The 15,551-nt window shown below is 42.8% G+C and overlaps 1 protein-coding gene across 1 annotated transcript in view; it reads right to left on the reverse strand.

The window, feature by feature from the left end:
- LYST (lysosomal trafficking regulator) overlaps nt 1-15,551 on the reverse strand; it is a 79,967-nt gene that overhangs the window by 9,396 nt on the left and 55,020 nt on the right. The window contains exons 37-48 of the mRNA XM_033144325.1: nt 15,050-15,111; nt 14,269-14,324; nt 12,383-12,535; nt 10,421-10,665; nt 10,175-10,241; nt 8,271-8,427; nt 7,852-7,992; nt 7,476-7,693; nt 6,528-6,758; nt 3,963-4,152; nt 2,885-3,021; nt 874-972 (exon numbers count right to left, since the gene is read on the reverse strand). Coding sequence (XP_033000216.1) covers nt 874-972; nt 2,885-3,021; nt 3,963-4,152; nt 6,528-6,758; nt 7,476-7,693; nt 7,852-7,992; nt 8,271-8,427; nt 10,175-10,241; nt 10,421-10,665; nt 12,383-12,535; nt 14,269-14,324; nt 15,050-15,111 — 1,756 coding nt within the window. The remainder of the gene's footprint in view (nt 1-873; nt 973-2,884; nt 3,022-3,962; nt 4,153-6,527; nt 6,759-7,475; nt 7,694-7,851; nt 7,993-8,270; nt 8,428-10,174; nt 10,242-10,420; nt 10,666-12,382; nt 12,536-14,268; nt 14,325-15,049; nt 15,112-15,551) is intronic.

Here is a 15,551-nt window from a genome sequence, read left to right on the forward strand (position 1 = left end):
GTGTTGGACTTTCGGAGGAAGAAAGAGGAACTAGCCCTGTTGTTTATCGGGGGAGCTGTGTGGAGATTCTCCTCCTTCAAATTCCTGGGAGTTTACCTTACTGAAGACCTCACTTGGAAAATCAATATAACCCAGGTGGTTAGGAAGGCCCAACAGAGACTCCATTTCCTGAGGGTCTTGCGTAAGAACAATGACAAACAAAAATGGATGATCTCTTTCTACCGGTCCACAATAGAATGTGTCCTTTCATACTGTATTACAGTGTGGTACGCTGGTTTGACAGCCACAGAAGGAAATCCCTACAGAGGGTGGTGAATACAACACATGGTATCATGGGCTGTCCCCTGAGTCCGCTAGATGACATCGCAGGAGACTGCTGCCTCAGGAGAGCGAGGAGAATTCTCAGGGACGACTCACACCCCGGCCAGCACCTCTTTAATCTCCTACCTTTGGGCAGGAGATATAGAAGTATAGTCAGCCGCACCAACAAGTTAAAGAACAGTTGGGGTGCTGAATAAAAAACAAAAACAAAAAACAGTGGAGCAATTGACTTCCGACAAGCACACAGAGTGTGAACAAGACTGAGTGTATGGGGGAGGGGGCTCGTTTAATTTCACTGCACACAGGTGGTGTTATTATTATTATTATTATTATTATTATTATTATTATTATTATTAAACATTTTGCTAGAAGACGCAGCCCGATCAGAAAAATGATTTGGTACACACACAAAAAAAGCAAGGGGGGGGGAATCAGTTCTTGCCAAGATGCTTTCTCTTTGTATTATTGCTTTTTATAATCATGGAGAGAAATAAATATGATTTACTATAGCCAGGCTTTTAACTAGTCACTATTTCTCCTTCATTTACTTACTGTGCTGCTAGTGAATCTGTTCATATATGCTGTGATGACCCCGCACTTGCTGCCAGTAAAAAGCTGACAGCTGTCAGGCACCCAAGCGCAGCTTGTTACCTTGGATAAAAGGAAAAAGTGAGAGACATTTAAATAGTACCCTACACTACTTTTGCTTTTATTAGGTTTATGCCCTGCTGTTCATCTCAAAGACCCTTCAAAGTGGTTTATAACTGCAGAACAGACACCCCACACTTTTCAGTCCTTTAGCTGTTTTTTGGAAGTGCAATGGCTAAAGCTCTCTTAATCACAGAGAAACCTACAGCTGGTTAATGAGGGTGCAAAGCCACCCAGCACAGCAGGGCTCCTTGCTTTCATAATCCAAAAGCAGTTATTCTACACCACAAAGGAAGCTGAATCCAAACCTTGTTTTTTTGGGGGGGAGCCCAGATGTAGTTTCTAGAGCTGTGCGGAGGAAGCTGATCCTCAAAAAACAGAAAATCCTATTGCAGGCAGCCTGGGACATGAACGTAACTGGGCTCAATTACTTTACCTTTTCCGGATTTCATATTCATTCATATTAACAGCGGTAAATAGCTGCCTTCATTATTTATTATTATTTATTAAATTCCTATACTTCCTTTCATCCGGGGCTCACAGGGCAGTTTACAATATAAAAACACAATAATGATGCATAACATAGTAACAAACAAAACAATAATGCACACACACAAACAAACACAATTTAAAAGGCCATAGATTTATGAACAATCGTTTTCTTATAGTCTTGCTGAAGTGAACAAGTCGAGTGATGACTGGTAGGGAGGATCTGTTCATGGTACCACCGCTGGGTACAGCTAACTAATGACAGGGCCTTCTGGGTGGTAGTTCCCTGTTTGTTAAATGCCCTCCCTAATGAGATCTCTCTTGGTCTTGGTCTTTCTCATTATGCACATTCAGGAGGAAAGTAAAAACGTTCCTATTCGCCCAGGCATTTGATGGCTGAAAGAGACTGTTCTCGGCAACCTTGAAATTATTAACTATGAGGGCATGTGACCATTTAAAAAATGCTTTTAGGTGTTCTTAAAGTTTTAGTGTAATAAGTACCGTATGTTTTGTTCTAGTTGCATTGTTTTATTGCTTGTTTGCTGCCCTGGGCTACCTTGAGGAGGAAGGGCAGGGCAGAAATGTAGTACTGTAAACAAATACTACTAGCAGAGAAACGCTCACAGAGTTAGCAGGTTTATCTACATCTCTATAATCCAGAGGAAGCAGAAGTCCAGGAAAATCAGGGACATGAACATAAGGCTAATAGATTTATAGTGGTATAAGCCCTCATGCATGAGAAGCCATTTCTTCAGTTGCAGACCTGCTCACACACATTCATAAGAAACAGCAATAAGAAAGGCCAATAAGTGGCCTTTTGGCCCCACTAACAAATATATAGCTGCTATCTGAGGATGAACTCTGTCTAAAGTGGGTTGCACTCCATAAAAGCTCATGTTATAATAATACATGTATTAGGTCTTGGCCTAATTTAGACATAACACTGTGCCCACATGCTCCCTCATACCTTTCACACCATAACATATGGTTTAATAAACCACAGTTTCTCATAACATCAAAACCAAGAAACTGTGGTTTAATCCCTGTTAAAAAAACAAGGATATGATTTCAGGGATCAGTTCGTGGTTAGCAAACAGAGATTATACCAGTTTCCTGATCTTAATAGAATAGGAAACCGATATTTTAATAAGCCATTATTAAGTGCCAAAGTGAGACAAGGAATGGGAGGAGAGGGGCAAGAACGGCGAGCATCTTGAAAAAATCATTAGACTGATTTCTTGGGACATAAATCATTGGACTGATTTCTTGGACATAAATCATTAGACTGAGATTATCTTTGAACCAGCATATCATCTAAGATGCTATGGGTCTGGTTTCGCTGCCGCAGATGAACACTGTTTACCTTCAAGTTTTTCAAACACGGCATTCTATAGGTGAAAAGAGGGGAAATAAAAATGGCTTCTACCTGATGAAACTGTGAGCTCTGTATAAAGTTAACTGGAGGTTCACTTTGCTTGCTTTTCAGTCTCAGTATATTGTCAGCATATCCCCAACTCAGAATGGCTGACCACTGGATATCTGTACTGTGCATGCTTCTTACACCTGTAACAGCAGTCAGGACATTCAAATTAAGTAGAAAACTCACAGCAAAAAGACAAATATTATGTATCTATTTTTTTAATTTTAAATTCCACTGTTAGGATGTCTGAGCAACACATGGGCCCTACAGTCTTAAAATCAGGGGGTGAGTCGTCCTTTTCATATGGAAGGGCCACATTCCCTGCTAAGAAACCTTTTGAGGGCCACATGCTAGTGGCATGTGGGCCACAGGCAAAGGTGGGTGTTATCTTTGCATTAACAGAGTTGAAGGTCAAATTCCAGCAAGGCAAGAATCCTGAAGGTGGAGGTGAAGCCAGTGTGGGCTGTGGCCAAGGGAGAGTACTGTAGGCCTTACAAAGCAGCATGGGAAGCCATATTTGGCTCCTGGACCTGAGTTTCTCTACCTCTGCCTTCAATAATGTGGTCATTTTTAATTTTATCTGTGCTGTATATCCAAATATCAAACCCTGAACTTGATAGAGAACAGACACTTGAAATTCTTCAGTTTCTTAAACATAAAAAACACTTCCCACAGTGAAGAATCCTTGTTTAACAAGTTTACTGGGACCAATTCACATGTGATCAGAGCAATACAATTGCTACAGAAATCTCAAACCAGCTGCATGAAGTGACTTTGTAGCAGATTCTTAGTACATCTGCAGAACCACTTATTTCTGGATGGTTCTGTAGATGCGGCTAAAATTGCTCCAACTCACATGGGAGCCACTTCACGAACTGCTTCCCACACAGTTCTGCTCCCATGCTCTTTGAGATCTCAGCAGCAATTATGCCACCCAGGTAACATATGAGTCAGGCCTCAGCATTATATTAGCTGCAATCTTTGAATGAGTGAGAGACTGGACAACAGAGCAGTTGAGACAATTAGGCTGGCAGCATGGATTCTTTTTTGCAATGCTTCTGCAGAGACCACTTAGCACCCTTACCTTGCTCTTTGCTATAGATCATCAGAAGACAGAACTTCCGGGATAAACCACAAATTGCTCTCGTTGGCAGAGCCTGCAGGGAGCCAAACCTTTCTCCATGTGGTTGGCTGAAGCAGACAACGGGATCAGGGGCACTTGGGGAACCTACATATTCCCCCCACTTTAAGCCTTTAATCCAAGGTAAAGGACTCTAAATGAAATAAATGAAATAAAACAGCTGTCAGCTAACACCTTTTAAACAGTCACTGTAGCTAAGCTTTTTAAATCTCAAGGTGAATGCAATTATCTTTAACATACATTAATTTTAAACAGGTATTTATCCAAAGGTAACTTCAATGATATATAAGGTCTTAGAACAAATATCAAAGGAAAAATAGAAGTAGGGAATGGTGTAAGACAAAAGGGCAACATTCAGATGCAACAATTCCAAACTGCTAAGATAAACCATGGTTGATTGGGTTGGAATTGGCCAATCCTGGCTCATATCCTGGTTTGGGAGTAAGCCCTTAAATCAGTCTCGCAATTCAGAATCACAAGATACTGTGGTTTAAGAAACTAGGGAAGTGTTTCTGAAGCAGGGTGCAAATGAAGGCCGGAAAGAGAGGCATGAAGAAGGTGAAAGTACAGGACTTGTTTCCAGGCTGACAAACCGCTAGACTCGGATCATTACATCTGAGCCAGGCCTAAGAGTTTGCTAAAGGTAGATTATATAAAATCTTTAATTTTTTCCATTTTTGGCATAGATAACGGTCTTCCTGGTACTGATCTTAACCTTTAAAGCCCTAAATGGCTTGGGGCCTGAGTACCTTAAGCCCCTCTGTCTTCTGAATTTTCCTCCCCACAAGTCCCAATCATCATCTGAAGCCCTAACTCATATTCCTCATCTCTAAGAAGCACAGCAGGCGATACCCAGAGCTAGAGCCTCTTCTGTTGAGGTGCCCTGTGCCAAGTGAGGTATACCAGACCTTATCAGTGCTGCTAAAAACCTGGCTGCCCCAAAAGGCTTTTACAAGATTCTTCCCTTTTTGCTGGTTTATCTTTGGTAGCCTAATAGCTGTTTTGCCGGTGTGTGTGTGTGTGTGTGTGTGTGTGTGTGTGTGTGTTACTGGGGGCTTAGATTTGATGTTAATATCTGTGGTTTGTTAAAATTTGTGGTTTTAATGTGGATTTTATTATTATTTTAGATGTTTGTGTTGTGAGTTTTAAGCCACATGGATTTTCTTTGAGAATTAGGTATGCTAATTTTTTTTAGAGTACCCTATATACTTGAGTGGGTGGCGCTGTGGGTTAAACCACAGAGCCTAGGGCTTGCTGATCAGAAGGTCATTGGTTCGAATCCCCATGACAGGGTGAGCTCCCGTTGCTCGGTCCCTGCTCCTGTCAACCTAGCAGTTCGAAAGCATGTCAAAGTACAAGTAGATAAACAGGTACTGCTCCGGCACTGCTCTGGTTCACCAGAAGCAGCTTAGTCATGCTGGCCACATGACCCGGAAGCTGTATGCCGGCTCCCTCGGCCAATAAAGCGAGATGAGTGCCGCAACCCCAGGGTCGTCCGCGACTGGACCTAATGGTCAGGGGTCCCTTTACCTTTATATACTTGAGTATAAGCCGACCCGAATATAAGCCGAGGCACCTAATTTTACCCCCCCAAAACTGGGAAAAAGTATTGACTCGAGTATAAGCCAGTTCACCACACCACAAACCGATGGAGGAGGAAGGAGCAGCCCAAAAGGGCTGCTTTCAGGCTGCTTGTTCCTCCTCCACAGCGCCTCTCCCAACCGCGGCTCCTGTGCATGCCCTTGTGAGAGGCGGGCAGCGGCGGCGGAGGGACGATTGGCGAGAAAGGGCTCTTTTCTCGCCGCTCATCCCTCCGCTGCTGCCCGCCTCACTTGAGTATAAGCCAAGGGGGGCTTATTCAGCACAAAAAAATGTGCTGAAAAAGTCGGCTTATACTAGAGTATATACGGTATGTAAAATACGTTCCTGGGGAAAATAAAGTGTGTGATCTAATCATCTCAGGTTTTAATAAAGCATTTCTGTGAAGAAACTTAGTGACAACATTTGGCGATTAGTATCAGTGAATGCTTTCTTTAAACATGAGTTTCTTCTTTTCTTTTAAAGGAAAATCTGTGGATCTCTCTGGTCAACACTGACAAGGATTCCTGTATAATAATACATGAGAAAATAAAATGAACAAGTAATCAGGAACATGAAAGATTACTTGATGCTTTGCAGTCCAGCTGAAATATCTCCTTGTCAAAGGAAAACAGCGTGAAATATAAGAGGGTGATTTTCAGACAGATAGAAACTTTAGAATTAGGGTAGTGAATGTGTGCCCCCCCCCAAAGTTGGTGATGAACTACAACTCCCACCATTCCCAAACACTGACTATGCTGCTGAGGCTGATGGGAACATGAGTCCAAGAACATCTGAAAGGCCACAGGATCCCCTTCCCTGGTTAGAAAGAAGGGGAATCTTCCAGATACTCCCCTACAAAAAGTCCCCACATACTAGCTGCCACATATTAATTAATATTAAGCAGCCTTATGAATCACTCTGACATACCGGATATGTGATCTCTTTAGTTTGCTCCTTTGTGTCTCTGAATGCAAGCTGCACCAATAGCCCCATGGGAGCAAGGAGCTCTCCTTCCATAATGAGTTTGGATCCAGGTCTGCTGACATGTGCGGTGTGGAACAGCTGGCGAGGGGTTTGTCCATATGTTTTTATCATAGTCTCCAGGGCTCTTCTTTGAACTGGATCTTCTACAGCTGACACGTCCATTCCAAAGTATGTCTAAAATGTGAGCCAAATACAAGGATATGATGTTCTATTGAAAAGACAAAAAAGGGTTCTTGCTGCGCAGTCTGATGCACTTAACATCTGCATGTGCTTGAGACTTGGATTACACAAAACTCTTGAGTAATGAAACACAATACTAAGCGTAGGTAAAGCATACCAAATCTGCAGGCTAACAAGTAACGTTCTTACACATGATCATAATTTTAAACTAACAAGACAAGTGCACTATGGCTCCAGGTCAGCTACTCCTTTGTCGGGCACACTGCTTATTAATGACCCAAAATGGTTGGCAACTGTTTCTTTAATGGGAGCTTAATTCATACACCTTGGCAGAGTAAACTGAGTACAGGAAGGTCTTTGGGGTGCAGGGTCTTTCCCTGAGGACCTGGTGCTGCCTAGTAGGAGTCAAAGATGAACTAATAAATGGTCAAGGAGACTGCCAAGAAGCTCAAGGAATTCTTTGCATCCATCCTCACAGAAGAAGATGTAGGGCAATTCCCTATGCCTGAACTAACTTTCACAAGAGGGGGAACTGAGGCTACTAGTGATGACAAGATATGAAGTTCTAGGCCTTAGGACAAAACAACACCCCCCTGAACCTTCTTCCTCATTGAGGAAGTCGGGGAGTGTCCTGTAATACGTTCTACAAATACAACATCCAGTGATTCTGTACAATAGATCAAAATCAATTTATGACAAAAAGGTACTCACAGCAGGGTGAAAGACATTGATAGCTTGAACTGAAGCCTTGCCCTTTTGCTTATACCCAAACACTAAATCAATCCAGTGGCAGATTGTCTGGGAAACATGGTCAGACTCCAAAGCTTGACGGTGGATCAGGATAAAAAGTCGGGGATCATTTCGAGCCCAAGGTGGGAGATTCACGTGGTTCACTCTTTCCCCATTCTGGCGCACCCCAAAATCAAATCCTATAAATATAAAGCCTTGTTTATAGTAGTTGGCTTGGGTTTGAGTACCCAATGCAAGTAAAAATGTTCGCAACCCACTCTTCCCTTTAAGCAGCTCAGAGCTGCCTACACAATGTTCCTCTCCTCCCAAATTTATACTCAACGAAACCCCAACACACCTTCTCTGTTAACCAAAAACTCAGGAAGATAAAAAAATTCTGGAATAAGCTCCTTTACATCAGTCATGGATTCATATGATGAAAGGCGCCAGGTTGTGTTGGTGGAGTGGAAGGTTCTGTCTGGAATGTCAAAACTCTGGTCTGTAAAATGAAGTCAAATTAAACTGATTATACTACATTGCATGAGCTATACATTTATAGAACCCTGTAATAGGGCAAAATAGAACCAATACAGTATGGATTATTTTCTTGGCCATACAATACTATCAAAATTTCCAAAGCTATATAAATGTTATATAAATTCATAACAGATATTATCATAATAGCCACACTTGGCTAACGAAACAGCGATAAACACAAACAGCTTCCATATAAATGATCAATTAAATGTGTATATGAAAACATACAGCAATTCTTACCTTGATAAGCTAAGAACATCTTTGTGAAAGGAGGCATTCTAACCAAGAAGTGAAGTACAGTTCCACTATTGGAGTAATGAGATCCATAATGATACGGCTGCACAGGGGGCATTGGGTCATCTTCTCTCGCTCCTTTACGGTATTCTTCTTCTAAATACTGTAAAAGGGAGAACATATGGACATAGGTATGCTTCTCTAAAATCCACATGAAAATGGACACGCAGTTCTGTCCCTATGTAGACAGACACCAAACTATAATCAATCCATCCACCTGTACTTATCGTGAAGGCTCCCTTTGGTTGGTGGGCAGAGGCTTTATCTCCAACCAATTCAGAGGCAGGGTATCATGCAATTAGGCTTCTGATATTTTAACTATCTGGAGTACATCCCTATCCAGTTTTAAAAAAAACAACAACATTGGGCAAGTTTATAGTAGATCAGGGGTCACCAACCTATGGCACAGAGGCCGGATAAGGCCCAAGGGACTCGTTTATCTGGCCCACAGTGACCCCCGCCGCCTGCTCTTACCAGTGTGGCATGGTGCGGCACGGCGCAGTGACCCACTTCCGGGTCAGAGGAGCACAGGAAATAGCTTGTGCACATGCGCACGGGCCTCCTCCAACCCGGATGTGCACCGGAAATAGCGTGTGCGCTTGTGTACGGGCGCACGCTCCCCTGCCCTCTGGCCCGCCGCGCAATTGTCGCTAGAGACACTGGCACAAGGCAAGGAAAGCTTGGAGACCCCTGTAGTAGATGTACACAGGAAAATGAAAAGAATCCTGCTGAAAGGCCCAAATTTGACAAGTGGCTGGGACTATCCACCTTGCCAGTGACATGATAACATGACATGTGTGGGTGGAAAGGTATATTTCACCAGCACATTCCCTGCAGAAAGTGTGCTGTTGTTGCAGCACACAGCAAGACTGAATTTTCTACTCATCAGCTGATGAATTAAGAATTCAATCTTGCTCTCTACAGGGATCTGCAGTGTGTTTCCCCAGGACTAAACTCTGCCATCTTGTTCATCAGCTGAAGTCAGAGCCGTCTCATCCATTGGGGCTGGTGGCGCGGCGCGCCAGGGCGCAATGGCCTGGAGGGCGCCTCCGTCCTCCAGCCCCGCTGGCAGCGCCTGCCGGCAGCGCCCTCTGACTCCCGGCTAGGGAGCTGGCCGGCCACGCCACGCCCTCTGGCTGCCCAGCAGAGCACAGGAGCACAGCTCTGCGCGCCCTTCCAGCGCTTCCGGGACGGGAGGCGAGGGCGGCCGGCTCGCGCAGCCGGGTGGCGCCGGGCAGCTCGCGCTCCGCGCGCAGCTGGCCGCCCACCCGATGGAGCACAAGCTGCGCGGCTGCGCCGCGCCATCCGGATGCACGCGGGAGCGCGAGCCGGCCGCCCTCGCCTCCCGTCCCGGAAGCGCTGGAAGGGCGCGCAGAGCCCCACGCCCCTCATCCCCCGCTCGCCCACCCCCCTCCCAAGGGGCGGCAAGCACGGGAGGGAGGCGGCGGAGAGGCGGCATGGCGGGGGCGCCGGAGGGATAGCCGCACCAGGGCGGCAGATCCCCTTAAGACGGCTCTGGCTGAAGTCATACAGTGATGTCAGCTGATGGACAGATGAGCATGGTTTGGGGAATATGGTATTGCAGGCCAAATTGGGCCACCTGGTAGATCGGCCCACAGGTCAGAGGTAACTCAGCCCTGGTTTAGCAGATAAGATACTTGCTAATCTCTTCACAAAGGTCAATACGGGGAGGAATGTTGGGTTATGAATGTTTTATTTCCTTTCACTCAGTTGAACTGGAAATGTATGCATATGTTTGCAAAATGAAAAGCAAAGTCAATGGTGTTACATAGAGTTCTCCTTTTATACCAGGCTGGCACTAAGCAACAATGCATTAGATATCTTAATACCTTGTAAGTGTCCACATAACGATCTTCCTTTTCTTTTGATTGTACAGCTATGGGTTTGACCAAATTTCTGAAATTATACAAATATTAGCAGCTTGTCAGTTCCATAAATTACTGATACTTGCTATAGTTAAGAAACACAACAATGAATACAATGGGTGTTTATTAACAAAAATATATTAATTTTACAGCAGATGGCATATTTAGTAAATTACTTTAAAAGAAACAATTCATGATATTTCTTATTACCTATAAACGGATGGATCATTGAGGTCCAGTGTTTCACTAGTATAGTCGGAAAGTATAAAGGGAAATACTGGATACTGCATAAGGTCATTGAAGGAACGGCCTGCATGTTTGTTTAAATGAGTGAGGTATTCAAAATTAGTGATCTGTCCTGTGTACCACAGTTGGGTTAATGCTGTAATGTTGCCATACTTCAAGATGTTAGGGAGGTTGTTTGTTAGGATGTGGTGGTACACATCGTCACGCACCTAAAAAGAACCAAAACATCAAGCTTTTACCAAACCACAAATGATCTAGTCTCCTGAAACGTGCATATCTCAGTTTTATAACATATTCATACTTTTATTTCAGTACTTTAGCTGAATTAACACATGCAAATACCTACATGCATTATTCAAGCATTGCAGTGGGAGAGATCTGCCCATGGAAGGAAATTGGCCGAAGGGGACTTTCCTACCTTCTCCTCTTCTCTCAGGCCCTCTGAAAAGAACCCTCTCCCCAAAAGGATTCTGGGACCCTGCTGAATAGAACCAATTGCCATATTTTGTGGAGGCACCTTATGTCCTGCTCACAGACACTGCCTCTGTACAATCTCCTCACAACTTCTCCACATCTCTCCACCACTACAGCACATCCTAGTCAGCAGTGTCCCGCAGTTGTGGGATGGATAGATGATAGATAGAGAGAGATAATATTTTATTATTTATACCCTGCCCATCTGGCTGGGTTTCCCTAGCCATTCTGGGCTGTTCCCAACAGAATATTAAAAACACAATAAAACATCGAACATTAAAAACATCCCTAAACAGGGCTGCCTTCAGATGTCTTCTAAACGTCCGAGCTGAACGTTGGGGGTTGAGATGCTCCTTCAGGTATACTGGGCTGAGGCCGTTTAGGGCTCTTTTCAGAGGGGTTAGGAGCTGCTCAGGGAAGGAGGTAATGTTGGGGGAAATCACTTTCTAGCCAGCCCTTCTGCAGGCAGTTCTCAGGCTCCAATTCTTGGATATGTATTAGTTTCAACAGTATTTAGGACAATCATACAAGCATAAATGTAGGTATCCTCCATTTCAAATGCAAGTCACACTCACATACACAATCTATGCATGCCATTATACGAATGATCACCACAAAGAGGTTTAGTCAGTGACTGCTAGGGCTGGAGACTTTTCAGTGATGCCTGTCCAAAATGTGGAACCTCATCCCAGAAGTTCTAAGACAGGCTTCCTCTCAGGGTTGTGATTTTTAAAATAAAAAATTATCAGGTCTTTGAATGGCACTGTGGGTTTTCTGATGTACTTTGTTTCTTGTATGGTAATTTAATAGTGCTAAATATTTTTGGTTGGTTGGACACCGTTATGAACTTTTGGGGAAAGTAATATAACATTTTTATAAGTGTTAAAATATGAAACTCTGCAGCAATAATGTCAAGATTGCCCAAAGACAAATCCAATTCATATAAAAAACCACTTTGGTTTGTTTTATTATATAGCAGTATGTAAATATTATTTTTATAAATAAATGTATAAATATATTTCTGTACACATTATTCCTGTCATGGTTGGTTGCCCATGCCTTGACTACTGAGAATTTACCACAGTAACCATTGCTGAAAGCTAATGAAAATGAAAATGAATACCATTTCTATCAAATTCCATCTAACAACTTGCTAAGCATTTTTAATGAGATTAGGAAAATTCAAAACTAAAATTATTTTCCCTCCTACTAATAAAACAGATTACAGTAACAGATAGCATTGTGATTGACATCAGATACAATCTGAAAAAACCCAACATTCTCAGGTCACTATTCTCTGCTTGCTGAAAAACAAGTTATTTCACAGCTTTAACGAAGTGATGAAAAATCTGCCTTATTATTCAATTAATAAGCTTATTTTGGTATATACTAAAGAATATATTAAGGCTAACTGTTGCTCAACATTGCTATGCTGTCATGGAAAATATTTACCTTTGTGTTGTCAAAAGCTAATAGCAAAGTTCTGCCATTTGTTAAAAATATTTCTACAGCATTGTCCCTTAATTGCCACCAACGCTTGTGCACCTCTTTGATTTCTTCAAATGTCCAAGAAAACGATGCTGGTTCAGTTTCACCATGAAAGCTCTGAACAAAGCACAGCATATTAAAGTTATTAGCCTTTTAAAAACCGTGTTCATTTAAAATGCATTTATTTGCCACGCTAATATTTCGTAATCTTTCAGATACTGAGTAATAAACTTTGCAATTGGGTGGCATATGAACACTGTTAATACATACTACATTATCTGAATCTATCATTCTTGATTTCATATTATATTTGACCCAATAAGCATTCAACAACTTCATGGCCAGCAGGAGCAGTTGACCTGGTCAGGCTCCAAGCAAGGGCCCACTGCTATGGGCCTGAACCTACCGCCCCATGCCACCACCACTCATGAACTGCCCTCCTTCCCACCAAGACTATGGACCAGATGTGCTTGCAGGAAAGTGTCACATGCAAACTAATCCATGTATAAAGCACTCAAGTAGAGTTATGAGATGTTCCATGAGAGAAGAGAGCCAGGAGCAATGAGGAAGAGCCAGAAGAGCTTAGAAGTGGCTGATTGTGCCCTATGGTCAGTAGATGCCCAGAAGACAGGGAATATTCTTGATGGGGCCTCTCTGGTGTTAAGGCAAGCTAGCACTACACCTCCCTTGGCAGGGGACAAGAGGATGCCTGTTTGTCATGCGTAAACAACCATAGGTTGGTTGGTTGCTGTATGCCTGCATCCTCTTGTCATTCTCATTAGGAGTGCCAATGATTCTGGAGAAGATCCTCTTGGTTGCACATTCTGGCCTCCCAAAACAAAACCTGCTGGGAGGGAAACAAACTGCACTCTAGAGAGTCTTCAGTGCAGGATTTTGTGCCATGGTCCATTACCAGTTCCCCTTATGGTGTTTTCACAAGTGCAAGCACTTTGCGGGGAGTCACTGCACACGGGAACCAAATCACTCCCATTAAATGTTCCTGGCCCGCAGTCCCAGCCTCTGGTCTGTAATCCCTTGATGAGAATTCCAAAGGCCGAGTACTTACAAGTTTTATTTAAGTTAGATGCTTGAAAATGCAATCCGATATACATGCCTGCTCAGACCCAATGAGTTTAATGGGACCTGAGTATGTATAGGACTGGAGATTACATTATATTTCTAAATTATACTGACCACAATTTTAAAAAATATATATTTGACAATAGGGTTTTCCCATGTTGGTCAAAATTTGTTTTAGTTTATAGGCCAAGAGGGAGGTGTGTGATTTGAGGAGGGAAGGGATGAGGCCAGTGCTTTTTTTTCTAAAAAGATGTTTAGGGGTACTCTCATTTTCCTCATCATGTTGAAATACAGCCCCTCAATGAGGCCAAACGTAGATGAACAAAATGTTTAGGGGTATACATGCCCCTGCGTCCCCCCAGAAAAAAAGCACTGAAGGGGGCCAAGGGCCCACCAATAGCCTGTGCTGAAGGGTCCTCAAAATCTGAAGCTAGCCCTGAGCAGTTACCACAGACTTTCCATAATGAATGTAAATAACAATGAATGATCTATTGATAAATCAGTTCTGGTACTATAAAGCCTTGGATAGAATCTCCAACCCCTGAAAAGAAAAACAAATATCCTAAATCACTTTCAAGGTTTTCAATATAAGTTGTTTTACTTAAGTTGGGAGGACTGCTTCTGAAATATTTACACAGTAAATTGCTCACAAAACATAAAAAATGCATATAACTGAAGTCCTGGGATTTAACACAATCACAGGTTACGGCTAAAATTATGCTAATGAAAAAATCAACTTTAAAAACAAGTCAATTCACTTTTTTACTTACCAAGCTTTCAATTGTATCAGAAGCATTGTCTTCCACAAAATACATTCCACATTTACCTGCACCATGAAGAACATTTATATGGATTATTTATTCTCCCACTTTGTAATACATAACCTTATTATGGTAGGCCTTTACACTGAAAATATACCATTGATATCAATAAACTGACATGAAAATAAGTCGACACTAGATCTTCAGCTATTGAACAGTTTCTAAAAATAAACATGGAGAGCGCTCCAATGTTCGTCACGGTCAGAGTAGACCTATTGGTATCAGAATCAGGACCACAGCACGTAGGGAGGGGGAGGAGGAGACAACACTCCCATCTGCATTCACTTCCATCATGGTCCTGATGCAAATACCCCACACCCACAAAAAGCCATCTATTCAGCCTTGGAGTAAAACGTCCATTAACATCAATGGAAGCTTCCCTCCTTGGGCTCATAGCAGTGTTGAGGAGTTAGCAGATCTTCTGGGGACTAATAGCACTTTTGCAGTTTTCACTGCAACCACAGCAGGAGAGAGGTTAAATCCCTCACCTCATGCACTGTTGTCCAAATCCTGATAGAAACGCAAGGAGAAAGCAGTTGTTTATAAGAATCATGCATTTAACATGATGTCTAGCTTAGCCTGAGGAATACCGGTAATAGCTTTTTCCTGCAAGTTTTCTTTCCAAAGTTTTCCAAATTATTTTTAAAAAAGGTGCTGTTTGCAAAACATTCACTTTAAATAAAGCAACTCAACCGCTTAAGTGTGAGGTTAGAGAAATAATATCTGTTACCTAGTAGCAATTCACCAGGAGTCTCTCTAGATGGTGCCACGTTGATGCATCTTCGATTTACTCTGCAGCGACATACAGGGAATTCACTGGTTTGCTGTTACGAACCTCTCTAAAGCATGTCAAAACTACCATTCTCAAATAAAATACTTTAACAACATGGTCAATGTGTTCTGTCAGCTGAATTACCAGTCAAGGTCACTTGCATGGTTCCAACTATACACGGCTGAAAGCTGGCTAGTTGAAATCCCACAAGTTAAATGCAAGGTTTCCCTGGCACGAAAAGAACTTTAAAGCTCTCTGCCTTGCTTGCCGTGCAAGGCCCACACAGCGCTCCAACTCCAAAAGGCCTGGGATGCTCACTGGGGGCGGGGATCAGTATGAGTGTACACATTTTTGTGTATATGCAAAACCCTTGGAGCCAAACCCCTGCATAAGGTGCAACCATACACTGTACACCTTCATTAGTCACAGACTGCTTAATTTGATGGTGGGGAGGGAGGAG

This window comes from Lacerta agilis, chromosome 3 (genome assembly GCF_009819535.1).
Source record: "Lacerta agilis isolate rLacAgi1 chromosome 3, rLacAgi1.pri, whole genome shotgun sequence".
Taxonomy (NCBI): Eukaryota; Metazoa; Chordata; class Lepidosauria; order Squamata; family Lacertidae; genus Lacerta; species Lacerta agilis.